At 57.3% G+C, this 25,927-nt stretch overlaps 4 protein-coding genes across 4 annotated transcripts; all 4 read right to left on the reverse strand.

The window, feature by feature from the left end:
• Positions 1–74: 74 nt before the first annotated feature.
• PPP1R27 (protein phosphatase 1 regulatory subunit 27) lies at positions 75–1,731 on the reverse strand. The gene is made up of 3 exons (XM_033076898.1): positions 1,518–1,731; positions 432–582; positions 75–255 (listed from the first exon to the last, which is right to left on the reverse strand). The coding sequence occupies exons 1-3, from the start codon at positions 1,729–1,731 to the stop codon at positions 132–134; spliced, it is 489 nt and encodes a 162-aa protein (XP_032932789.1). The 3' UTR covers positions 75–131.
• A 2,305-nt stretch (positions 1,732–4,036) lies between these two features.
• On the reverse strand, positions 4,037–12,170 carry P4HB (prolyl 4-hydroxylase subunit beta). The gene is made up of 11 exons (XM_033076944.1): positions 11,957–12,170; positions 11,490–11,696; positions 10,597–10,730; positions 10,261–10,398; positions 8,037–8,141; positions 7,653–7,778; positions 7,217–7,417; positions 6,448–6,568; positions 6,061–6,242; positions 5,564–5,650; positions 4,037–5,024 (listed from the first exon to the last, which is right to left on the reverse strand). The coding sequence occupies exons 1-11, from the start codon at positions 12,111–12,113 to the stop codon at positions 4,938–4,940; spliced, it is 1,545 nt and encodes a 514-aa protein (XP_032932835.1). The 5' UTR covers positions 12,114–12,170; the 3' UTR covers positions 4,037–4,937.
• Positions 12,171–14,776: 2,606 nt separating this feature from the next.
• ARHGDIA (Rho GDP dissociation inhibitor alpha) lies at positions 14,777–22,279 on the reverse strand. Its single transcript, XM_033076927.1, has 6 exons — positions 22,172–22,279; positions 17,994–18,192; positions 17,634–17,717; positions 17,097–17,173; positions 16,859–16,922; positions 14,777–16,443 (listed from the first exon to the last, which is right to left on the reverse strand). Exons 2-6 carry the CDS (start codon positions 18,181–18,183, stop codon positions 16,244–16,246), a joined length of 615 nt encoding a protein of 204 aa, XP_032932818.1. The 5' UTR covers positions 18,184–18,192; positions 22,172–22,279; the 3' UTR covers positions 14,777–16,243.
• Positions 22,280–22,575: 296 nt separating this feature from the next.
• Positions 22,576–25,917, reverse strand: ALYREF (Aly/REF export factor). The gene is made up of 6 exons (XM_033077013.2): positions 25,647–25,917; positions 25,349–25,480; positions 24,017–24,164; positions 23,845–23,908; positions 23,557–23,734; positions 22,576–22,852 (listed from the first exon to the last, which is right to left on the reverse strand). The coding sequence occupies exons 1-6, from the start codon at positions 25,872–25,874 to the stop codon at positions 22,838–22,840; spliced, it is 765 nt and encodes a 254-aa protein (XP_032932904.1). The 5' UTR covers positions 25,875–25,917; the 3' UTR covers positions 22,576–22,837.
• Between the last annotated feature and the right edge of the window lie 10 nt (positions 25,918–25,927).

Below are 25,927 nucleotides of genomic sequence, written 5' to 3' on the forward strand. Positions count from 1 at the left end.
AAAGTGATTCCCGATTCGCAGCACCGAGCGCCGCTGCCCGGGCCCAGCCCGGGCGCAGCCCCGGCCCTCGGGAAGGCACAGCCCCCCGGCCCGGCCCCGAGGCTCTCGGGGCCGCTTTTCGCCGTGCCCGGTCAGCGCAGCGCGGCGGCTCCGAAGAGCTGCACAAGGTCCTCGTATTCGGGGTCGATGAGGTCCGAGGGCTTCTCGCCGTCATCAGTGGTGGCCTCCAGGCTGGCCCCAAGGGACAGGAGGTACCTGCAGGACGCGGAGCTGAGCCCCGGGCCGGGCCGGGCCCGCACCTCCCTCACCGGGAGGGACAGGCCCCAGCGGCCCCGGGAGCGGCGCGGGGAGCGGAGCCGCCAAGGGCCGCACCGACCCTGCTCCCGCCGGTGCTGTGGGCTCTCGGCTCTGCCGCCCCTCGCAGCCCGTACCTCGCTATGTCAGCGTAGCCGTCGCTGCAGGCCATGTGCAGGGGCGTCCATCCGTTCTCGTCTCTCTGGTGGATGTCAGCGCCGTATTTCACCAGGAGCTTGACACAGTCCAGGTTTCCCGTCAGCACGGCTTCGTGGAGGGCTGCCATGCCTGAAGGGACAGCAGGTATTAGCCCTGGCCTAGGGAAGGGCTCTTCGTGCTGAACTCACAAGCTGTGCTCTGCTCAGAAAAGGGGTGCAGGAGCTCTCCTTCTCAGGGAGAGTGCTGTGGGTGAAGAAACTAACACTGAGAAAGCCAGAGGAGCTGCTGTGGGTTCATGGTACCCTTCTGCAGCATAAATTCCCTGTCTGGGATGGTGCAGCACCCATTGCCCCAGCTAGGCAGGACAGAGGGAGGGAGGAGGAACTGCCCCTTAAAGCGGCTGCTCTGAGTCCTGGACAGGACTCACACGGAGAAGAGTCTCTGCTGTCCTGCTTTGCATGATTTTCAGAAGCTTGTTACTAACAAAGAATCAGTATGGACAGAAAGAAGCCGGTGGTCATTTGAGCCTCTGTCTCCATGGCCTTGTGAGAGCAGAAGCTGAACCCAAGCACAAGAACTGGACAAGTCCGGGCTCTCCATCGGCCTGTACAGGTCAAGGCATTCTATAAAGAGTTGCTGGTGAGGCTGTGCAAAAAGAACACACAGTTTTCCCCATGAGTCCCCAGAAGAGGGAGCAGTGCCTGTGAGGAACAGGCACAGGAGCAAATGTAGATCCCCCAGTCTGGGGAGAAGGCAGGAGCTCCAGGGTCCTGCCCAGAGCTCACAGACCGACCTGTGCTTGCCTCCACTCTTTGAGGTCCCACCACACTGTGGGTGTTTGATTGTGCCTTACAGGGACCCAGAGGCCACGCTGCCCCTTTCCACAGCTGTGCTGACTGTTGAAGGGAGATGTTGGTGCCCTGGCCTGGGGCTCTTGGGCCCTGCTGGGCACTGCTCCTTGCCAGGGAGGAGCCTGGCTTGCTCCAGTCCTGCTGAAGGTCCCTCACAGCCCCACCAAGCTGTGCCACTGCTCTCCCCCAGCTCTGCCGACCATCAGCACTCACCAGAAGGGTAGATGGTGTCCAGTGTCACCTTCCTGGCTCGTATGAACCTGCCCACCTGCTCCAGGTCCCCCTGCTTGATGTGGTCCTGAAAGACCACGTCGTTGGGGAAGCGCACGGTGCGCTGGGCCCTGAGGCGCGGCGCGTAGCGGCCGTACCGCGGCACCAAGGGGCAATAGTCCCTCATGCTGAGCGGAGCCTTCAGGCACAGCGGCATGGGGGGCTGGCCAGCGCTCGGCCGGGCCCCTCACTGCGCTGCCGTCCTCTTCTGCCTGTCAGGGCCCTCCTTGCTGCAGATCTGTGCTGGCCCCACGCTGCTGCGCTCCGGCCGTGCCTCTGCCCGTGTCCGTGTCCCCTCGGCGCTGGGAAGTGGCAGCCACCGTGCTGTGCTCTCCTGCACTCCCCAGGTCACACGCAGCAGCTGCCACCTTGCTCTTGCAGCTCACCTAGGGGCCCTTGGCCCAGGACTGATCATTCTCTGGGAGCACCACGTTTTAAAGGCTCCTCTGGGCTATTTTGGGGACGTGCAGCTCATGCTATTTGCCATGATGCTTCGTAATCGAGCCGCCCAGGCTTGCAGCCTCCCACTTTTGGGCAGAAGTTAGTGGCTCATCTTACCATCCACCTGTTGATGTGCCCATCCAAGGGTCAAATCTACTCCTGCATGGGTAGCCCTTCAGGGAAGCCTGGAAGCAATTTCCCAACATCAAACCCTTCTGGGGAAAGGGGCACAGCAACACAGGGAACTGGGCCTTCGTGTCCCAGCTGGGCAGTGCAGTGTGGATGTACCAGAGCTGTCACCCTCCTGTAGCTGCAGGGGACAACGTGAAAGGAGCAGAAGAGCTGTGCTGCCCAGCATGGAAGCACAGCCTGAGTGTCAGATGTCCCCCGTGCCCTTGTGAGGACAGAGGTGCTGCTGGTGATCCTGAGACAGCTGCAGAACCAGAAGCCTGCACTGGTGGTCCTTGTGGTGCCTTGTCCTACTTGAGACAGGGACATAGCTGCTGCTGAGGGCAGGCGACCCTGAGCAGCCTCAGAGGAACAGCAGAACAGCACCACCACCAGACAGCTCCTGCCTCTGACCTCTCCAGCTACAGCCATGGCCCAGAACAGAACCATCTGCCACAGAGGAATCATTCAGGTCCATCAAGGGTTTAATTAACCAGTGTTTTCTCCCATCCAAGTTTGGGCATGTCAGACACTTAAATGTTCTGTGCTCTGTCATGCTGATGGGGATTGTGCAGGTGGGTGTGTCAGAAAAAAAGTCCATGTGCTGCTTTAGGAGCCCGGGATTTCACTCTGCCCCTCCTTGCAGACCCTTGCACTGATCCCAGCAGCACAATCAGCCACACACCTCAAAACTCCTCCACTTGTTTATCTGCTGGCAAATGCATTGATCTCTTGGCCATGTAACCATCTGCTCGTGCACAGAGCATCCAAGCTCAGCGCTGGGGACAGAACACTTCCAGCCTGCTTTCTTGGAACTGCAATTAGGCACGTACATCAGATGGGTACTAAGCTCCTGCTCCACCACAGGGAACCTGGGGCGAGGAGAGGCACCTCCTCTGAGCTGAGCACCGTGGGGCTCTGCCCAGGAACAGAGAACCTCTGCAAAGCCCAGACTTAGTCACAGTTCAACTGGCTGTACGAAATGGACCTATCTGAGTCAAATCCTAAACAGCATCTTTCAGTGGAACTTTACTAGTGAGATTCCCTTCCTCCCAGCCCCAAAGACAAAGCAGCTGTCACCAGCCAGGCCAGGCCACCAGCACTGCTGGGTTTGTTGAAGTGCAGGAGTGGCAGTGCCCACCTTCAGTCATGTGGGGTGTCCTCAAAGATTCTCCTCCGTGTAACTGCAGGTACAGGTCTCACACACACCCACCCTTCCTCATCCCTTGGTCAGTGGTGCCTGCTCAGCCCCAGCCCTGGTGCTGCTGTGCCCAAAGCTTGGGAACACATCAGGGCTCAGCTCCCAGGGCACAGCAGAGGGCTGGAGCTGGAGACAGACACAAGTGTTGTCCAACACCCCTAAGCCACTGCTCCAGCACACATCCCATTCCTTGAGAGGCACAGAGGTGCCCCCAGTTGTCCTCCAGCCTCGCCATGCCCTCCCTGTGACATTTATAGCATATTTTCTAACCAAAATACCTCAAGCAGCAAGCAGCAGGTTTGGAAATAGCAGCGTGGCTCACAGGGTCATGTGAGCCTGACTAGCAGAGCCACAGCAGCCCTGGCTCACTGCTCCAGAGCAATGTCCCCTCAGCCCGGCCAGCTGGCCAGGGGGCTGTGCGCTTTCAGAGCCAAACCACGGCCTGCTCGCTCCCAACAGAGCACCTGCACAAGCCCAGGGAATGAGGACAGGACACGAGCACTGGGATGTTTTTCTGCTTTACAAATTACATAGAGAAAGTGACACACACCCCATTGCAGCAGAGTCTGTTGAGAATCACCCTACAACTCTGATCTCCCCTTCCAGGGTAGGTTCAAATATTCTACAGTCTGATAAAAACAAAGACACATAATAGTATTAAAATCTCAACTTTATTTGGCCATCAAATTCAGTACCAATGTTATTGTAGCAGAATGCTAAGAACCAGCCTGATGCAGCTCAGGCCTGTGAGGCACTCCCTCAGTCACATTCCCAAACCCCATTAATTGCAAATGTCCTGTTTGATCTGTTTATCAGGCCCTCCCCACCACCCACCTGCCGGGTCAACCCACTCAAAATAATTCATGGAAAGGGATTGCAACTGTTCTTTGATCAAAAGGATGTCAACAGAGCTGATGAGCCAGCAGCCACCTCCACCCTCAGAGCCTGCCACAGCCAGTGCATAGTATTCCATCCCTCCAGGAGTTTGGAATAATCATCTCCAAGTGTCTTAGAGGAGAAGGGAAAGGAAATGTCTGGCTAGCATACACCTTTCCCCAGGAAGCCATCAGCCCTCTGCCCCTACACAGATTGAAGGCCAGCCCCAGGGAAGGGGACCCTGCCAGCTGCAGAAATCAATTAGGGGCTTCAGTTTTAAAAGAAAAAGAGAAAAAAAGCTGTCTTGGAAGATGTTAGTGGCAAGGCTCCAGGTTGTCAGGCCACTGAACTCCTGGTGCCATCGCACAACCTCCTGCTGCCCAGAAGAACAGAGTTCTCCAGACAAAAGCTGTGTACAAAAAAGTACATCACAATAGAAAAAAGAGCCCAGCTGGCTGGGCTGGCTCCCTAGTGACAGTTCCCTTTTCAAAAGCCAAAAGAAAGAAAAGGTAAGTGTGCAGACAAGTGAGGGTAAAGTGTTACTTTAGAAGCCAATCCCTGGATTTCCAGTCATTTACCTTCTGCTTTAAATCTTAATGGGTTTCTGACTCACTGGGCTGCATCACAGCAGCCAATTTAGTGTCTGATTTTTTGGGTGATGTAGATCAGTCTTCTTTTTACAATTCATCCTTTTGGAGTTTCTGGTCATCCTCATCACCTTCCTCAAGTTCTGTTTCTTCATCTGTCTCCAGGTCCTCCAGATCCTGTGGAGGTTATAGATCTCCTTGTTTCTGGCACATGAAGCAGATCCAGAACCAAGCACCGAGCCGCAGCCCTCTGGTCACTGCTCTCTGCTGCCACGCTAACAAAACATCCAGAGGCTTCTATCAAGAGCTCCAGATTCAGCATATTCAGGATTAGGAACCCCTGTTCCTGCACACCTGTAACAGCCCCCACACACCCTCCCCTCCCCAGCAGGTGAGAGCTTCCAAACAGATACACAAGGACGTGGCACTGATCACACAGCCCAGCCCAGGGGCTGAGGGTCCCAGCAGTGCACAGCCACAGCACTGCTACTTTATACACACAGGGTGCTCTCCAGAAAAGGGCACTGCAGGCCCAAAGCAGCCAGGCTGCCTCTGAACAGATCACACTCATGTGGGCAGTTTGTTCACCAACAATATGCTCTCCTGATCAACAACACAGGATCTTATACAGGACTGAGGATTCAGGCACAGAACCAGATCTGACCCACACTCTCCCTGTTCCCAAAGGCCCAGAGTACTCCATCTGCATTACTCACATCATCAGCTGCTGCTCCATCCTGACCACCGCTCTCCAGGAATTTTTTGAAGCCTTCTAGTGTCCTCTCTCCATTATAGTCAATTACCTACACAGGGAAAACATGAAGATGCTGGTTATGGGCACTACAGACCCACACCCCTGGACAGGAGAATTCTCTTTCTGAGCAACAGTGAACATGCCAAGCAAAAGGGAATTTAAAAATTCACCTTCACCCATATGAGACGAAGGAAAACAGCTCAGCCACTAGACTTCAGAGATCACTGCGAGGAAAGAATAGCCTGCAGATGAGCACACTGTCCTCTTAGCTCCCTCTTTTCCCCATTCCCACTTCCCCCCAAACTCTTTCCTACAGCCCAGACCCCACAAAGGGTCTTGGGTGTCCTGTAGACTTGCTGTGTTCCATCCCAACAGAATGCAGATCCCTCCCAAAGGTCTTGTCCGAAACAACTCGAGCAAGCAGCTGAGCATTCCCGTGCTCCCTGGCTGCCTGCTTACATTTCTGCCAGGGCCTGCAGGGAAGAACTTGAGCGTGGGGAAGCTGTGGATTTTCACTGCCTCCACTTCATTGGCCGTCGCATCCATCTTGGCAATGACGATGTTCTCGTGGTCCCTGTAGGTTTCTCCCAGCTTGTCCCAGATTGGGGCCAGCTGCTTGCAGTGACCACACCATGGGGCATCTGTTAATTACAGAGACAGAGCTGCACCAACAATCTAACCAGGTACCACTCCTCCCCAACCAGACAGTTCTCACTTTGCAACCAAGGCACTGCTTTTGAGGCCCAGACTGCAAAAGGCTTTGCTCTTCCCCTTATCCTGGTCACACAGCGTTTTGGCAATCCTTTCACACCAGTTACATGGAATCAGCTGTAGAAAGATACTCACAGAACTCCACAAATACATTCTTATTCTCATCAAAAGCAACTTCTTCAAAGTTCTTCCCAACCAGAACTTTGACAGGCTGCTTGTCCCAGTCTTCAGGAAGATCCTGACTCATTAGGTGGGGCTGGAATAAAAAGTGAAATTCAGACAAACTGTTTGCTACATAGCTGCTTGGAATGAAAATGCAATTACTTATCCTGGAAAACCCAGGTTTCACCACCCCACTGGTGCCTCAGTCACAGGCTGTAAGCAACAAGATTAGTCACTTCCTCTTCTCCAACAGTCTCCTTCCCACCCTGACCCAGCAGGAATAGCAGGTGCTGCTGTGCAGAGGGAATTGCAACAGAGCTCTGCAGGAGGGAAGCAGCACTGCTGACAGCCCCATTCCCAGAGGACTGGGCTCTGCTGCACCCCCACTGCTGGGTCAGCCACACATGGCCCCTCCAGGAGATGGGAGCTGCCAACTCCTTTCCCTGTGCCACACAATTCACACCTTCTGCAGACTGCTGGCAGAAAGAGCCCCTGGATAAACAGTGCAGTCCACAAGGAGAGCACAACTGCTTGGCCATGCACAAGTCCCTCTACTTGGCTCGCTCTCCTACAGCCTCCAGGCCCCAGCAGCTTTGCCTTTCACTCCCAATCACAAAGCCCATGGGATATTCCATGTAGAAAATGGAGGGGCTTCTCCAGCTGGCTCTCCAGCCCCTCACAGGAAGCATTTCTGTTCCCTCTCAGCCACCTCATCCACCACCAGTACTGTTTATCCACATACCTTGATCTTGCCTGCCAGGAACTTGTCACAGAACTCTTTGATCTTGTCTGCTGTGAGCTCATCAGATTCAGGTTTGTATTTGGTCATTTCTTCCTCCAGGGTGATGAGACGTACAGCTGGGCACTCTTCCTTTTTCAGGCCAAAGAACTCCAAAATCCTCTGGTTGTCACTGTGGTCACTGTCTATGAAGATGAACAGGATCTTGGGAAGAAAAAAGTGAAAGGCAGGAGGTGAACATGAGTACCTTGTGGCTATTGACACTTCACACACACACTCACACCAAGTGTAGCTGAACTGGCTCTTTTCCTCTCCTGTTCCAGGAGAGAGAGCTGGCTTAAAGTCCCCTCCATAGCTGCTCCATGGATAAAGACAGTGCTACACTCCTCTGCAGGAGATGGGTGGTTTCTTAGCTCATGATGCAAGAAATCAATCTCACCTTCCCTTTGAAGTTCCCAGCAGCACTCTTGAAGTTGTCCAGCTTCCCTTGATAGTCAGACACACTTTTTGGTAGGAAAAGCAGAATATGAGTCTTGATCTCTCCTCCAAATATTTTAGGAGCAGTCTGAGGAGTAAAAAGTAAACTTTGTTTTTGGAAAAGAAGCAAATCAGTATCCAGACCAGTTTAACTCCACTATGCTGACCAGCCCACAGCAGCCTGCTCTGCACAGCAAGCTCACACCTCCTTTATTCCGTGTCCTTCCCACTCCTCCATACCCCCCATCAGCTCCACCATAAAACATGACCATGGAATCTACAACTAGACCTTTGCTATATTCTTGCAGAGCCATAGGAAGGGCCTTGTCAGGTACTAAGGACCCACCTGCTCAGTGAACTCTATGACCAGAGGCAATGAATTAGACTTGATGAAGTTCAGCAGATTATCTTTTGTGAGATCTCCTTCAAAGTTGTTCTGGCCTTCATCGAACTGCAAGAACAGACATTTTTCATTAGAACACTCGCACATCCCACACAATTCTCTCAACGCCCTCACACTGCTCACTGCCCCTTGGGATTTCAGCTGTATTATTCAGAGCAGACTTCCAACTCCACAAGATTACATGTTCACATAAAATCTGGACCAAGGTATCCATCTTCCTTGCAAGCAAAGCTTTAAATCATCCCCTACCAGGAGGCAAGCAGCACTAACAACCATGTTTGCTGTCTGAGCCTTGCTCTGCACCACAGTGAAGCCACCAAGGAGGACCCTGAGCAGCTGCCTCAGCAGTCAATGGTCAGAGCAGACACTGCAGGGAACATCTGACAGCAAAGCCTGCAGCACACAGTGACTTGCTCAGCTCTGGGGGGTTCATTCCAGTCTCTGTTAGGGACAACAGCACATGTTGCACATCACACCACAAGTGCCAGGTCCTGTTCTACAGGGCCATCACCTTGTCATCCCTGACCAGGATTCCCAGAAGCCTCTGGCAGCCTGAAGCAGGAACAGCTGCAGAGGGCCCATCAGGTTAGAGGCAGGATGTGCAGAAGGGCACTGCCCTGGCAAGGCCATACTCGAGTTGCTGACAACTCAGATAACCTTCTGTTAAGGGACTCAGATAACCTTCTGTTAAGGGAAGGCACACCAGCCTCAGTGGAAAAGCCAAAGACAGCACTTAGCATTGAAAAATAACTTGGCAAACACTTTGAGGAGTTTTGCAGACTGTCTCAGCTGTGCAAGGGCCTGTGCAAGTCAGGACAACTCACAAAGAGGAGTAAGAGAAGAACAACGAGCCAAACCCTCCCAGCTCAGACCCAACTAATGGTGTGGAGCCAAAGCCCAAAATCAAAATAAGACATCAAATTCTGCTGCCCTGGTGTTTGATTACTGTGGGTGCTCCTTTTCTCCTTGGTTTAAAGATGTATCCAAGAACTGCCATGGCACTGCCATGCCATCGCACAGCAACAGGGAGGAGCCCCAGTGCTGGGCAGGTCTAGGCTGCTTCTTCCCTAGAGCTGAGCACTCCTGCCCCACGCCAGCCTGGCACAGCACAGTCACTCCTGTTCCCAACACACACCAAAGGCTGCCAGGCACAGAACTCTGCCCAGCCCTACCCACAGTGGGGCACACAAAGCTGACATACAAAGGTACTCGTGCAATAGCTCACAACTACCAAATGAGACAAGAATAAAACACTCCTCCCATCCCTCCCCCCATTTTGCTATTGCATTTTGAGCTCATTAGCCAGATATTCCCTCAGCACATCGAACTGAGGGGCTCTGACTCAGAATTTAAGTCTAAAGCTTCTAACACCATAAACAACCCTACAGTGTCAGATGTATAGTAGAATAAAAAAAATATTACAGGTGAACAAAAAAGTCTTGTGTTAGGTCAGGCTGGGCAGAGTCATGATTGATGAAATTACAGGTTTGTAAGTCTGAACCCACAACACATGGTCCTGCCTCACAGCAGCTCTGGGTGAGGAGCCACCTAGCCTGAAGAACATCATCTTTCTGCTCAAACTTGGAAATTCATCCCACTGATAAGGATTTTCATGCTTCTATTAGTACATTTATGATTCTGCAGGTAGTCAGGATCCCTCTGCACGTAATCTACTGCCCCAGCCCAGCCAGCTAGAACTGCAAATCCTCTTAGGAGCTTCTCTGGAATCCCTGCCCTGCAGAACCCACAGCAGTGAGAGAGAGCAGCTCTTGGAAACAGCAGGGAGCGACAGCAGCAGAGGCCAGCAGTGGGAAACAAAAAGCAACTCTGCTAAGACACAGCCAAACAGCAGCATGGCAGCCAGAGAGTTCATCTACTGTTCTCCTGGGTCTGTCCAAGGTTGTGTGACCACTGCTGCACTGCAGAGAGCTGGGGAACAGGGACGTGAGTGAAGGGACAACCTGCACCCAAAGCCCAGCAGCTGTGGGAGAGCAGCACAGGGCTGGGAGACTGACACAGCTGCACCCTGTGGGGCCCTGGGGCTCCCCCACCCCACAAAGGGCCACACAAACAGCATGGGGCCTTTGCTGACCCTGTTGGAGCTTGACTAACTCAAGAAGAGACAGCAGAGCCCAGTGTGATGCTCAGGCTTGGCACCAGGCAGTACCTTCTTGAAGAGGATGACACCATCCTTGCTAATCTGGTACTTGGTGAAGACATCAGCACTGGAGGAAATCCCAAAAGGAATATCATCCACAGCTTCTGCTGCCAGCAGGAACTCCTTTGCTGCCTCTGATGTCAAATCCTGGAGAGTAAAGAAAGATTCTCAGAGGGGCCACACCACCTGAAGCATTCACATCCCAGGGCTCAGCCCGAAGAACTGGAAGATCAAGGAAGGCAAAACAGCAAGTCCTGCATCAGGCACAGAACCTTCCCCAGCCAGGAGGAAACAGGCAAGACCCTGGACACACACAAGAGCATCTCCAGTGGAAACAAACTCTACCTTGAAGAAACCAATCACCACCACTTCACTGGAGTCCACCAGTGCCTCCGCAGCAGCCACATCAGTCAGGGTGGCAGCAGCCGGGCCCGTGCGCTTCTTCAGCCAGCCCACGATGTCATCTGCTTCCCTGCCAGCTACACCGTGAGAGAACAAGGAGTCACTTTCCCCCAAGTCCAAGACCACAAAATCCTCAAGTTTTGAGAGAGAAGACCTTTCAGCAGCTGGTCAGGAGATCAGCAAGACTCAAGATATCATTTACGCAACTCCTTCCCTTTCACTCATAGCGTAATTAAGCTAATCCCTAATTGATAAGTCAAGGTACAAGGTTGCTCCCAGGAACCCAGTCTTCTCTCACCTCCTGCCCCCGTCCTTAAACTTTGACCAGTAATGCAGCACTTCTCCAGGACCTCGGTATTACGTATGTTATTACTGCACCTTTTCCTTCCAATATCTTTATTCTGAATGTTACAATCTGCTGCCAGCACTGTGTGGCCTAGCTCAGCTAAATTCTGTCTTGGCTCTCCTTGCAGCTCTCTCACACACACCCCGTGTTTGCCTCCTCACCCAATGGCCCAAGCACATTCGCACTTCAGGGTGCACTGCTCGAAACCAAGCTTAGGTCACTTTGCTTTCCTACAAAAAAACCAGCTTCCTCCACTCCAGCTGACCTTAGGGATCTCTCTAGAGGGAGGCCATTACAGGCTGGCCTGCTCCCCATCAGCCCAGCACCATGCCCAGGTCGTTGTCACAGTGGACCTTGTCCAGGCACAGCAGCACAGCTCCAGCACGGGGCCATATGCTGGGACCCGACGCCACGTTGCTGCCCTCTGCACCCTGGCGACACATCCAGACCCGGTCTGCCCGTGTCCTGACCCCGTCCTGCCCCTCCTCACCCGTGTACTCCTTGGGCGCAGTTTTGTCGCCGTTCTTGAAGAACTTGATGGTGGGATACCCGCGCACGCCGAACTGCTGCGCCAGCTCCGACTCCTCCGTGGCGTCCACCTTGGCCAGCCGGATCTCCGAGCCCTCCGCCTTCAGCTTCGCCGCCGCCTTCGCATACTCGGGCGCCAGCGCTTTGCAGTGCCCGCACCACGGGGCGTCTGCGGGACGGGGCGTCAGCGCCGGCCGGGCCCCCCCGACCCCGCTCCCGGGCGGGCCGCGGCCCGCGGGGCTCACGGAGCCCCGGGGAGGGGCGGGCCAGGGGCCCCCTCACACCCCGCGCCCCAGCCCAGCCCCGCACCCGCCCGGGGAAGCCCGTCCCTCAGCACCTCTCCCCGGCCCGACCCCTCCGTTCCCCGGCCGCGCCCTCGGTCCCCGCCTGCCCGATCCCCCCGGCCCGGCCCGGCCCCGCCGCGCTCACAGAACTCGACGAGCAGGTATCGGTGCTCGGCCAGTGCCTGCTCGAAGGAGTTGGCGCGCAGCACCAGGACACCATCCTCCTCCTCCTCCGCCGCGGCGCGGGCGGGCAGCAGCAGGGCCAAGCAGAGCAGCGGGAGCAGAGCGCGCAACCCCGCCATGGCTGATGGCGGCCTTCGGGACGAGCGAGGACAGACGCGCGGCCGCGGCGCCGCCTCCCTTTTATAGACCCGCCCCCGCCGGCCGCTGCCGCGCGCTATTGGCTGCGCCGCCCGCCTGTCATTGGCTGGCGCCGCTGCCCCGGCCACTGTGCCCCTTCCATTGGCTGGCGCTCCGGGCACGCCCCTCCCCCGCCGCCTGGGGTTGGCCGCCGATCGCGCTCCCCGCCCGCGAGTCACCATTGGCTCCTTTCCTCGCGGCGCCGCTCGCGATTGGTCAGCGCCGCCGCCTCGCGCGGCCCCTGCCCTCGAACGTGGCACTCGGGAAGCGCCGCCGGGCGGCACCGCGCATGCGCGATACCACGAGCGCGTGGTGGATGCTGATTGGGCCGCGCGCCCCACGTGAGCAGCCCGGCGCGCGAGGCGCGGCCCGCCCCGGTGCGGCCCGCCCCGGTGCGGCCGCGGTTCGGTCCCGGCCGTTCCCCCGCTCCTTGTGCCTCCCTCTCGTAAACGACCTTCCCCTCAGGCACCGTGCGGCGCTCGGGGCCGCTCCGGCAGCTGCTCGGGGTCACGGCGGTAGCGCTGCCCCCCCGACCCTGTCTGTCTGTCCCCTGGCGTTGGGCTCCGACCCGGCTGCGGCTCAGGACGGGCTCGTTTCGCTTCGCTCCGCAGTCACGGAGATGGGCTGGGGAGCTCAGGGGTCGCGGGGCGGTCACGGAGAAGGCACCACCGCGGGGGCTGCTCGTGCCCCCCGGGCCGGGCAGGACCCTTGAGGCTCTGGATCAGAGCATGGGGTTCTGTGCAGAGACCCGGCCGAGAGGCCCGTGGCAGGGGAAAATCCCGTCCCCGGGTGTGCCTGCGCTGCCCCGGTACTGCCGAGGGTCCCGATTGCTGCTGCAGAGCGCTGGGAGGAGCCCCCGGGCACCGCCGCTCCGGCAGCTCCCGCGCCCGCCGGTGACGCCCTGGAGCGGGGGCAGGCTCCGGGCTCCCGGCCGCGCCCTGGCTCTGCCCGCTCGGGGCTGCTGCTCTTTGCTCTGGGCAAGGGACCGCGCCCGGCGCCCTGGCCAGTCCCGCCAGGAACAAGTTGTTCATCGGGTCCCCGTAGGGAATCCGACCGCCCCGGGTGCTGCCAGGCACTGCTGCCCCGTCAGGAGCTGCGGGCCGTGCTAAGCCAAACACTTTTGTCAGGTCCGGGGAGAGTCCAGCGGGGTTTTGGAAGGCAAAGCGGAGCACACGGTGAGGGCCCAGGGATCCAGGGCCGGGCAGGCACAGACACGCTGGCCTGGTAGGGAGGGAATCAGCATCAGCCTGTGTCCGGGCCACCTCGGAGCCTCTCTGGTTCCACGGCTGGCAGCCTTTGCCTGGAGAGCCCAGGTGTCTTGCTCCGCCAGAGCACCCTGCAGCCTCTCTCTGCTAAAAGGCTGCACAACTTCTGGCCGAGGTTCTTAAGGTACATCACCTGGAAGGGGCGGAGGCTTTGGGAATCACAATTCAGGCAAGGGATCTGTCCCACCCAGCCTGTGACTGGAGCCACCCATACCCAAGTGCACTCATGGCATGCACCAGGCAGGAGAGTCCAGCTGTCACCCTGTGGAGGAAGATGTGCCAGGGAACACAGGCACAGAATCCCCAGAGTTGGTGCACAGCACAGTTATCCTGCCCTCCAGGCCTCCTACCACGGTAAAACGAACTAACAGAAGCCTCTACGCCCCGGGTGTGGAAACTCTTGCCAAAGCCCTGGGGTTGCATCAGCTGGGTGCCCATCTAACCCTGCCCACAGAGTGGCTGTTGGGGGCCAGCACAGGGGGCCTTTGTTCATGCTATCAGACACATCTGGGCTCTAACTGACACTGAGAGTGAGGCCTGTTCCTGCTCTACTCCCCACACTTCCCTCCACGGCCCCAGACTGTGCAGAGGGCTGCGGGGTCGTAGCTGGGCACTGCCCTCCATAGCAAGCAGCATGAGTGACATGTGCCTGCTGGAGAGGGCACTGGCCACTGACTGTTGCCTTCAGCCCTTGTCCTTGCCAAGTCCCATCATCTTCTTTAGCAGTTTCCCAAGCCCGAAGAAGGAGCCTGTGCTGTGAGCTCCAAATACAACAGGGAGTCTATGGAGTTCTCAGTTGCCTTTGTGAGTCTTTGACCAGGAGCAGAGCCAAGCCCCTGCCTCCAGGTTCTCTCACCATGGATTCTGTAAAGAGCTTCTCACGGCTACACTTTCCTTATCCTTAACACAAACATGCCACATGCTCTGTAAACATCCGCAGGCTCTTATCACGCTGCCTCTCCTGGACTGAGTTCTCTGATTGCCTCTCTCATTCCTGTGACTGCCCAGGAATTTCCCCTTTGTGTGCAGTTGGAGCAGTTGTGCTGTGGGTTCAGAGCCTGCCTGCTCCTCTGCTGGCAAGAGACCCCCCTTGGAAATCCCTGTTTTCACAGCCCCACGCTCCCACCCCTCACAGTGTGGGCAGTGCAGAACAGGCAAACAGCAAGGGACAGATCCTGCACACACATTGCCATGGGGCCTTTCCTCCTCTGGCAAGGGCTGTCCCAGATCCCATTTCACATTCCAGCAAGCCCAGAGATCGTGGTTTTCTCCCACCATAGCTGTTTGCAGAAATCCCATTCAGCCTCTTCATGCTGCAGATCCAGCATGGACAGCACACGGTCAGTTCAAAGATTTTATTTAACTGTCATAAAAGGAGAAGCAGACGATGATTCCAAACCTGTTAACCTGGGTCTAGGACTTACAATACGCACCAAATCAAATTAACAAAAAAATCTCTAGGGGCGGGGCGAGGGGAGTTAGAGGCAAAGACGTAGCTACGAGAAAGCCACATGTACTTGGTCCCAGTTCTAACCTCAGTGTGGTAGATCCGAATTGGAGGGCTGCAGAGGTGGCACATGCCTGCCCAGCCCCCGGGTCTTGCAGGGGGCTCCTAGGGCTGCTTTGCCCCAAGAGCCACAGCTGTGCAGCCAAGGGTGGAAGCCAGCATGCTGCGGGTCTGTGGCAGGCACGGGGGGCCGAGTGTCAAGGCAATAACTACTGACAGGCCAGGCAGAGATTTTAAAGGCAGAACAGATACATAAGGCATTAACCGCTTCAGAACACTTGTCCATCGCAAGCTCTTTGTTGATCGCATCAGGAGCAGCTGCAGAGACAGACTCGTCCATCCTCAGCCCAAAACAGCCAGGAGGGCAGGTACTGTCCTGGAATTTCAGTGCTTTGCAGCTACCTGGGCTGCAATGAGAAGTGCGAGGTGATGGCAACATTGGTGACCCTGCACCGCCCCACCCTTCAGCCCCCTCTGTGCCACAGGGGCACCCGGAGAGCTCGGGGCTCTGCACAGGCAAGGCTGGGGTCCAGCCAGGCGTGCTCGGGGTGCCAGGAAGGACGGGCAGGCGTCACCCAGGATGTCACACCCTCTCCCCTCTGGAGATGTCCTGTCTCGGGTGAGGAACGGACCAGCAGTGAAGTGGGAAGTTGTGAATCTTTCCTAATAACACATGAGGGGCGTGACCAAGCTGAGCCCATGCCAACAGAAGGGGAAGGCAGGTGGCGTTTAAAAAGTGTAACAGAGGCAGGACCCCCTCCCTAGAGGATACATGTTACACATTTAAGGCATCATGGTTACAGGGAACATCCACAAATGAAGCTGCCCAGGACACTGACGGGGCGGAAAGGGCAGGCAGACAACACTTGAGCCAATAAACTGATTTGACAGCTGCCTGGCACCAAAATTCTTCAGCTACTTGGAGGCAGTAGCTACCCTGAGCTGTGCGCAGGAAAGCCAAGCACAGGATCCTAACAGGGGCTCCTCCCCTTTGGCACCTCCTGGGTAAAGGAAGGTGGGAAGCAAGAAAGGGCCTGGCAAGGGAGTGGGCACTGCCCTCAGTGCTGGGGCAGCACAGCCCTAGGACGGGCAGCTGGAGACCAGATGCAGACAGCATGGTTTGGTCAATGCACTCAGCAATTCTCTGGGGAGGGGGCACATAAAAAACTGAGCTCTCTGGTCAAATGATAATGGGGGTGACAGGTAAGAGGGTTCCAATGTCAGCACTTTGGTACAGGGGGGGAATTCTACGGTAGCCACTGTCTGATTCACGCTCTCTGGGGTTTGGCCTCAGGAAGGGCTAGTCCTTCCAATCCTTCTTGATGGTCAGGTTCCACTCCCAGGACAGGTGGTCAGTCTTATCATCATCTGTGAACTTGGATTTGATGTTGTAGCTGCCCCGGGCCAGCATGCCCTTTGGGGCCTCTTCCATGGGGGTCAGAAACTCGTACTCCTCTGCTCGGGGGCCATAGCTCCCAACCATGTATTCGGTCTTGTCAACTAAAAGGACAAAAACAAGGCTATGGAGGCTGCTCAGGAGCCTCCCCTGCATCCGGGGCAAGGCTAAAGCAAACCAAAGGTCTGCTACTGTTAATATAATCCACAGAACAGCTGTAACAATAGGAATCTCATCCAATTCTGAGCTCCCTTCCCCCTAGGAATGGCCCCTCCTGTGGAGTGACCAGCTGGCAACGCTGTCAGCTGTGACCCGCTTCCTGCAGAGCTCAGAGGGGAAGTGTGCTCAGGATCCCATGCTGTGCAGCCAGGACCATGGGCTGCCCCACCACCGCAGGCCCAGGGGCACTGAGGGCTGTCCTCTGCCCCAAGGAGCTGCTGGGCACCCCATCACAGCAGCAGGGTGAGCAGGAAGCCCCCGCTCACACAGAGCAGCACCAAGTCACAGAGCAGCACTTACTTTTCACGCCTTTCCGGAACGTGTGCTGGATGTACTTCAATCCTGACACAATCTCCCTGTTTACCTGCAGAGAAAGCAGCAGGAACTGAGCAGGACGTCTCCATTCACACTGCCCACCTCACCTTCAGGAAGAGCCCATTCCTTCAGCACAACCCCACTTTCAGAGCACGGGTCCTCCCCAGGCTGGGACCAGCAGTCTGGTGCTCCATTCATTCCATTTCCAGATCGGAATCCTTACCCTAAAGGAGATTTTTATCCGGTATTCCACGCCCTCCTTCAGCACAAATGCTTGCTTCTTGAAGCTTTCCAGATCACCTGCAGAGATGAGAGAGGGTTGCTCAGAGCTCCCTTGTGCTGTGCTCTGGGGTGAATTTCCATGGCATGAGGCAGCTGGGACAGGAGCTGCAGGAGCAGGGCATGGCCCTAGCTGCAGGGCCCTCTATGCTGCCAGAGCCAGGCAAGCAATGCCCTGCAATAGGACACTGCAGCACAACCATGCAATTAATTACAAACTGTTTCTTTGCAGATGTTTGCCCCAAGCCTGTCACCATTTCAAAGCTGCCATGAATGTCACTGTGCAGGCTAGAAGAATCTGCCTGCCCTATCTGGCCCCTCACACCTCTGCAAAACACCCAGGTGTCACAGAACTGCTGCTGGGCTCCAGGCACAGAACCCACTGGGGCCCAAGCACTGTGTTCTGCCTCAGCACTTCTGACATGGGTAGGCTCACCCACCTCGCTGGCAGGAGCAGGGCTGGAATTCCCTCCCAGCTCACCTGTCAGGTCCAGTTCCAGAGGGCCTGGAGCTGTAGCGCAGACCAAGGTCAATTTGGTCACCACCACATTTGGAGCATTGGGATCTAGAAACGAGAAAAAGCTGTTAAACACACAACCCCAACTCTGTAAGGGTCAGGGCTTCCATTGCAGCAGGCCCACCCAGTCCTCCACAAAGGCAGAGTGCCACCCCCACCCGTCAGCCCCAAGCCTTAGGCTGCAGGCCAGCGATGGGCATGGGGGAGCACAGACACAGCTTTGTGCTCTGGGCCATGCTCCTGCCCAAATACAGAGCTGGGAGAACAGCTCCCAGGTGGGAGCAGAGGCAAGGCCAGAAGGGATCAGCACAGCCCAGGGCTCACCTGCACTCACGGTGACGGCGCCCAGCAGTGCCTCCTTGTACTTGCGCAGGCTCTCATCGTCCTTATCCAGCTCCTGGATCTCCTGGATGCTCTTCTGGGCAGGGGGCTTATAGTTGACAGAGTGTTCATCCTCCTCGTTCTCAGCTGCAATCTGGGCCAGCTGCTCTGCCGTTGGCTCCTGCTCCGCCATCCTCACACACTGGAGCAGAGAGGAGAGCTGTGACTGCCCTGGCACCAGCAGCAGGTTTCCCCACAACTGCTCTGCTGTGACTCCACAGGCTCCCACTCTCACTGGGGCCCTTCACTCTGCCCCCTGGCAGGTACAGCCCTGCCAAGGGCCCCCAGCCCCTGCAGAACCTTCCAGAGGCTGGGTCTCATCTTCAGCGCACAGCGGCCCAGAGAAAAAATTCAATTCAACCTCAGTGCTTTGCTTGTAATGTACATACACCAAAGCCACAGGGAAAACATTCTCCTACACAACATCAGTCAGGTGAGGCTTTCAATTAGAATAAACCAGAGCCCAGAATAAACCCAGTTCTGCTCTCCACAACAGGATTCCATCTAAGAATAGGCCGCTGTCTTCACCACTGGCATGAATGTCGGGAACCTCTGCTGGGATCTGGCGCTCACATTTTGTTAACTCAGCCAGGTCAGTGCTCTGTACCAGGTGCCTTGGCAGAGTAGGATGGGACACCTGGCTCAGCCCTTAGCAAGGATCTGTGGCACACACAACCAGGGAAACAGGCAATGAAATGAACAAGATGTGGAGCCTGGCTGCTCCCATCTCCAGGACTCTGCCCAGGAAATGCCCAGCCACACCAACGGCTGGGCAAAGGTGATGCCAACACTCCATTAAAACCCTCAGTAAAAGCCAATGACACATTCAGGAATTCTTGGTATTCCATAGGGTATGTTGTCTGAAAGGTTATCCTGTGGCAAATATAAACCTGGACTCTCTAAAGACTCAGAACACTCTGGGAATGATGGGACGCCCTGGGGCTGTACCAGGGCTCTGGCCTTGTGTGGCACCAGCAGCTGTGCCAGGGAGCTTTTCCTGCTGCACCTGCACAGCAAACAGCTGGCCTTCCACATGGCATCCTCCAAAATCCTCACACTCCATGATGTGGAAACTTGTCTTCAAAAGGACATTTAGTCTCATGTCACAGATGAACAACTGATGAGAATTCATGCCAGTGTCTCCATATGAAACCCAGTCTCTTGCTTCTCCCAAAGAGCTGCCAGACTTAAGGACTCCCAGAAGCACTGGGCAAATGCTCACTCACAGCCTGCTCCATCTCCTCCCTGCATCCTGCTCAGTCCCCTCCTCATGTCCTTTGGCTCATCTCTGGGCTAGATTATCCCACTCACGGTCCACAGTTTGTTCTAACTCTCACACCTTGCTCTGAGGAGATCTGCAGCTGCCAGAAGTGGAAGTGACAGAATTTCAGCTTTACAGAACCAAAGTCCCAAACTTGTGGTGACTCCCAAATTCTGTGCCTGAGCCTTCTGTGAGAGCACACTAATCACACACATGGCAGAGGATCCACCAGCACCCACACACCCATCTCCAACAGTGGTGGGCAAACTTCTGTGCATGAGCATCCACGGGCACCCTCCACCTTCCAGTTTTCAGATCAAGCAGAGACAAAATCTCTCACAGACAGCCTGATCAGTGATAGCAGGAGCCACAAGGCAGCCTCTGCTCCAGCACCAGAAACTCTTGGAGCCACCAGGGCTCTGTGAACAACAGCACCAGTCCCAGTGCAGCTCCCACGGCTGGAGACAGCTGCACTGACTGGGAATAGCCATGGTATTCACAGCCCTGACTGCCAGCAGCTGCTCACCTCCAAGATCCAGAATCCTCTCCTAGGCAGTTTCAAAATGCACTAGTTTGGTGTCAACACAGAGCTGCCACTCCTCGACAGCTGCCTGCCGTGGTGTAACACATGCAGGGACAGTTTTCTCCCATGTATCACTAGCCCCATCTCCACCAGACCCACGAGGAATCCCTCCCACAAACTGGTATTTAGCAGCAACCACAACACATAAGGCACAGAAGAAAGCTCAAACCAACAAAAACCCCAAATCCCCATCTCTTCGGTCACATTCCTGTGTTCCAGCCTTACTTCTGTGATCCAGAGCTAAAGAATCATGCACACCACCACACAGATTAACCACAACCCATCCCAAACCTCTCAGGATTTCTAAGGTGACAGGAGCTCGCCAGGACTGAAAACACTCCTGGGGACCAGAGCCAGCATGATTCCAGTCAGCACTACAGGCCAGGCTTGGCTCTGGGGAACAGCCCTCCCCATCAGCTCACCCACAGGTCCTGGGTATCCCACTGCTCCGTGGAACAGCACAGCCCCTCAGGAATTGCCATGGCTGCAGGAAGGAACCCCAGCCAGTGCTGGTGGCAGAGTACAGGAGGGCTCCTGGATCTTCAGAAACAGACCCTGTCTCCCTGCAGAGCCCCAGGATCATAGCAGCCTGCAGAAGGCAGCAGGAGGCTGAAATCCCACCTGGGAATTCGCACTCTGCTTTCACTGCTCCCTCAAACCAGCAGTTTCTTCCGGATTCTCAGCATGTTTCGTGCAGGACAGAGAGCTAACACGTGAGCCCCACCTCCTGCCAGGCACAAGCACTAGCGGGAATGTCCCTGCTTGTGTGCAAGCAGTGGGAAACATTGACTGCGTGCCCCAGAATCCCCATCCCATGGCACCAGCAAATCCAGCATTAGTCAGAGTATCTTCAGATGAGCTAATCAGCTTCCAACATCCACCAGGCCTCAGCGCAGCCGTGGATGCAGCAGTGCCAGTTCCAGCTGTCCCCACCCTTCCTTCTTCCCGCGCAGGGAAAGCCTGCACAGCCACCCGGAAAACTTGGCTGGAATGTAAGTGAGTGTTTCTACAGGACCCTGTCCCAGTCTGCTCTGCCAACACTGGGAGCCAGAACAGCCCAGCCCGGGCTGGCTGCTCCGCACAGACAGCTCAGATGGTTCCCAGGGCAGCACAGGGCAGTGGGGGACACCAGCAGCACAGAAGGGACAGGAGCCTAACTGGCACTTCCCGAGGCCCGGCGCTGCCAGGGCATATCCAGCACTGCTGCACAATTGTTCTGTAAGAGCACCCAGGGAATTCTCATCCCACCTGATCCCCTCGTAGGTCTCTCAGGCCCAGGCAGGAAGGACTCAGGGAACAGCAGCACACACTGCTGCCCAGCAGGGACTCGGCAGTCTAAGGATGGAGGATTTTCCTTCTTTTTGCTCTAACGTATTCCTGACCTGTCATTCACCTACACAGTGCAGAGCCAAGCTGAGGGCTCTCAAATAATTCCAGAAGCATAAAGGCTCCTGGTAGTGCTGCACCAGGGAGGCAAACCAGCACCACGGGTACCTGGAGCCAGGACTGTGACCCATCCCCGAGTGCCAGCAGCCGAACCCACAAGTGAAACTCTCCCCACTTCGCAGGCATGGAATGAGATCCTCCACACTGGAAGAATGCTCGGACAACCAAAGCAACAGAGCGGACCCGAAACCCTCAAGGGAACAAGCGCAGTCGGGGGCTTTTCTCACCACAAATAAACGACGGTCACGGTTCTCGGGAAAGCGACGCTGCTCCCGGTGGTGTCACGCTGGGATGGAGCGCAGGAATCGTGGCTCCCGTGCAAAGCCCCCGCCGGGGCTGGAAGCGCCCCCGGCCCGCGGCGCTCGGGGTGGAAGGGCCCTGCCTCGACACGGAGCAGCCCGACCCTGGTACAGCGTCTCCCAGTTCCTCATTCCGCACCGAGCGGCCATTAATGGACAGCCCGTATGCGCCAGAGGCACCGCCGACCCCGGCACGTGCCGGGCCGGGCGAGCCCCTCCGCCGCCCCTCAGGCCGAGCACCGGGCACAGCCCCCGGCACGGCCCCGGCCCCTCCGGGGAACGCGGGCCGCCCGCGCCCCCGCGCCCCGCGCCCGCCCCACGAGCTCCGCTCCGGGACGGCCCCAGCGGGGGCGGCGGCTCCCCCGGCCTTCGGAAGGTCGCGCAAGGGCACCCGGGGCCCCGCGCCCGACCCTCGGCCGCGCCCGGCCCTTCCCACGGCCCGGAGCCAGCGCGACGCGCCCGGCCCGGCCCTTCCCGCCCTACCTCACCCCCCACCCGCCGGTCCCGCCTCTCCCACCCGGTCCCGCCGTACCGGTCTCGCTCGCTCCGCGCTGCGCTGCCAACGCCACGGATCCGCCCAGGCCCCGCGCGCCCCCGCACTTCCGGGACACGCCCGGCACTTCCCGTTAGTCGCCGCCGCGCCGCCGCCGCGCTTCCGGCCCCGCACCGCGCGCTGATTGGCCCGGGGGGGCGCGCGCGGGCGGGGCGGGACGGACCGGATGGGCGGGGCCGGGGCGGAGCGGGGCAGGACCGGCAGGGCGGGGCACAGAGGGATCGGTACCCGGACAGCGGTCCGGGACCAGGAACGAGAGCGGCGGGGCAGCACAGGACCGGCACCGGGACCGGCGCAGCGGGACGGGTACACGGCAGAGCGTCACAGTACGTGTGGGAGCGGGACGGGCGCGGGGCCCAGCGCGGCAAGGCATCAGCCACAGCTCTAGACATGGTTCTATTTTATTACGGCAAAGGTGAAAAAGCCACCTTGGCCCAACAGGCAACCAGAAAAATTTATCCCAAAAATAACTCGGTACAAAACAGGTCTGCTGAGAATTAAAAAAAACCCTTACAGGAGTTAAAACCTATCCCAGAACGTAAAAGTAAAACAAATCCCATCCTCGGTAGTAGTAGCCACAGCCGCAGCCCCTGCCGGGAGTGTGGAGCAAGATTGGAGTCCTTCCCTGCGCCCACTGCTGCCACTTTAGCTGGTGTCCATCTGCAAGAGAGGTGAGGAACCGTCATCAGTGCCCTGCAGCACACCCTGCCCCCGAGCCTGCACACTTCTTTGCAGGCAGCCTGACCCCGGTGAACCCCCAGGACTGGGGGACAGGGACAGGCGGGTCCAAGCCACAGCACACGGTGCTGAGCAGGACACCAGGCCACACTCTACACTGCTCCAAGGCTTTCCCTAGAATCCTGCTCATCCCACTTGTTCACGCTCTTGCCCTGACCTATCCCAGTCACCAGCTCTACAGCTGCAGTGTCCTTGTGGCCTCAGCTTTGTTGGGATCCTGACCCAGCTGTGGCACAGGTACATCTGCAACCTGCCAATGGCTCCCCAGGCTGGGGCTCACTTCTGCCCAACATTACACCCTTCCCCAGCAGTCACACCACACATGAGATTTTCTTTCTGTTTTCCCATTCCTACAACCTATCAGCTCTGTGAATTTTGTTCTGCAGCTGCTGCCCATAGTGGCTGTTCCAGCTATGGAGCCTGGCAAGAGCAGAATCTGTTCCTCAGCCATCAGGAACAGGTGGCCAAGTGCTCTGGAAAGTGAAGCTGAGCCCCAAGCCAAGGCACAGCTCAGCTTCAGAGAGAGACTGCTTCAGTCTAAGGACCTGCAAAATGCTTTCCCTTTTCTGCCAGCTCCAGGATGAGATGATGTGGGGAGCCCATGACTGTGCCCAAGCAGCACTTACCCTGGCATTGTAAGCATCCAGCTGTGCATCTAGTTCTTCTGCAGAGAGCTGCTGTTTGGAGGTTCTTCCAGCTCCTCTGCCTCTCCCTCTGTTCCCGCCACGAGTCCCTCGCCTGTTGCCTCCACCTCCAAATCCCCCCGAGATCCCGCGGTTTCTGGTCATGCCACCTCTGTTTACACTGTAAGTTTTAAAAGCAACTGTCTTAGTGCCTTGGGTGCACCCAAACAGGACCCACCAGGGACAGGTCCTGCACCTTCCCGCCCCACTCTCAGGGAGGGGTTCCCCCACCTCTGTGCTGGTCTCCGCTGCGTGTCGATCTGTGATGTCACCAGCTGGATGTTCATGGGGCGCCCTGAAGGGAGGGAGAGCAGCCCTGAGTCTGCAGGACACGCACTGGGGTTGTGCAGGGTGCTCCACTCCAGCTAGGGCAGCCAGGCCACGGAGATGGCCACACACTCACCATCCAAGGGCACTCCGTTGTACTGCTTCATTGCCTTCAGCGCATCAGCCTTTCTCTCAAAATGCACATCTGCTGTTCCTAGACTGCGGCCAGATCTGTCATAGTGCACAGCTGCCTTCTTCAAGGTCCCAAACTCTGCAAAGAGCTCCTGAGAACGAGAGGGAAAGGAGCATGCCCATCAATGGATGCATTGCCCCAGAGGACACCAAGAGCAACGCTGCACAGCGACTTCGGCCTCTTGCACCACATGAAAAGACATGAGCATAGGAACAAAACCAATCCCACATCTCAGGCATCACTAAATTATGGAGCTAGGGACCAAAGCCATTGAGTCAGCCCTGCTGCTCAACAAAGCCCAGTGGGAGTTTATGCAGCAGCAGGAAGGTGAGTCCTGGCTGCACACAAGGCGCTGGGGCCGAGTTTTACACACTGTGGCCTCACTGCAACAAACAGGAACTTATTTAAACTCAATCTGAACTTACATGAGGAAAAGAGGTGGTGTGCAGCACACTACCCAGTGAGTAGGTGACCTGATAGAGCTCCTTTCCAATTCCCCATGCACAGCCAGATTGGTGCGTGGAGAGGCTGGAATGAATGAACCGATGAGGAAAGTCTGACAGCAGTGGTTTGGTTTTCCCTGGTGAGGACATGAGAGCCAGAGGCCAGGGTGATGGCAACAATCTGTGGTGCAGGATCCCCCGCCAGAGACACATGTGGTGTTCAATTCCTGCACAGCTCACAGCCCAATCATGACCCTGTGACACCCTCAGCCACACGGGAGCCCTCTCAGCCTCCAGCCCTGAGGCAGATGCACCAAGCACCCAACTGCAGGCACTGTGGGCTCTGACCAGCCCAAACGGGGCATGGACACAACAGGTGGACACAGGACACCAAGCACAGGAAAGCTGTTCCCGTGACAAATAACTACCTGGTTACACTGATGGGTGTATCCTTGGGAACCCCTTGACACCCAACAGAATGTGATTTGACACAGCAGCAGAGCCCACGGCACCGTTAGGGATAGCTACATCTGTGCAGAGCAGAAGCTCACAGAGTTCACAGCGAGTTCTCCAAGCACAGTGTGATCCAGCAGTCCCCGTCCCCCGTGCGCCGCGGCAGTCACAAAGCACCCCGAATTTTCCAACCCCCTGGAGATCACCACGATCGCGGCAAAGCAGGCACACATAGTACAAACCCCATCACTAGGGATTCACCCGGGAATCCTTGGCCCCGAGCGCAAGCCAGAGTAGGGCGGGCGGGTTTCCCGAGGGCGCCCGAGCTGGGCGCAATGAATGAGACCCCGCTGCCCTGCGGCACCTCACCGAGCCCCACCTGGATGTCCGCATCCGAAACGCCGAAGTCCAGGTTGGAGACGAGCAGTTTTCCGCCGGTCTCGACGCCGGCCCCCGCCCCGAAGCCGCTGTCGAACAGGTCGTGCTGCCACTTCTCGGGAAGTTGCTTCGGCTGCAACGAGACCGGGACCTCGCTGACGGGCGCCAGGGCCTCGCAGCCCGCGGCCGCGCCGGGAGCGGACAAAGGGCCGCCCGCGTCCGCGTTCCCGCCCCGCGCGGACCCTCCACCCCAGCCCGCCGCGCCGCCGCGGCCCAAGCTCCGCCTGCCCAGTCCGTACCCGGCTGTAGGGCGCGGGCCGGTTCCTGCCGCCGCCCCGGGCCATCACCGGCCGGTTCCGCACGGGGCCGCCGCCCGCGCGCCCGCCGCCCACGCCGCCCCGGCCGGGCCCGCCCCCGCGTGCGGTGCCGCCCCGGCCTCGGCCGCCGCGGCCGCCCCGGCTGGCCCCACGCTGGCTCCGGTTCAGCTTAATGATGTCGTCCAGGGACATGTCCATCTTGTCAGCCATGATGGCGGCACCGCTCCCACCCGCACTTCCGGCCGCGCTGCGGCCGCGCCGGA

The sequence above is a fragment of the Catharus ustulatus genome, chromosome 20 (assembly GCF_009819885.2).
Source record: "Catharus ustulatus isolate bCatUst1 chromosome 20, bCatUst1.pri.v2, whole genome shotgun sequence".
Lineage (NCBI taxonomy): Eukaryota > Metazoa > Chordata > Aves > Passeriformes > Turdidae > Catharus > Catharus ustulatus.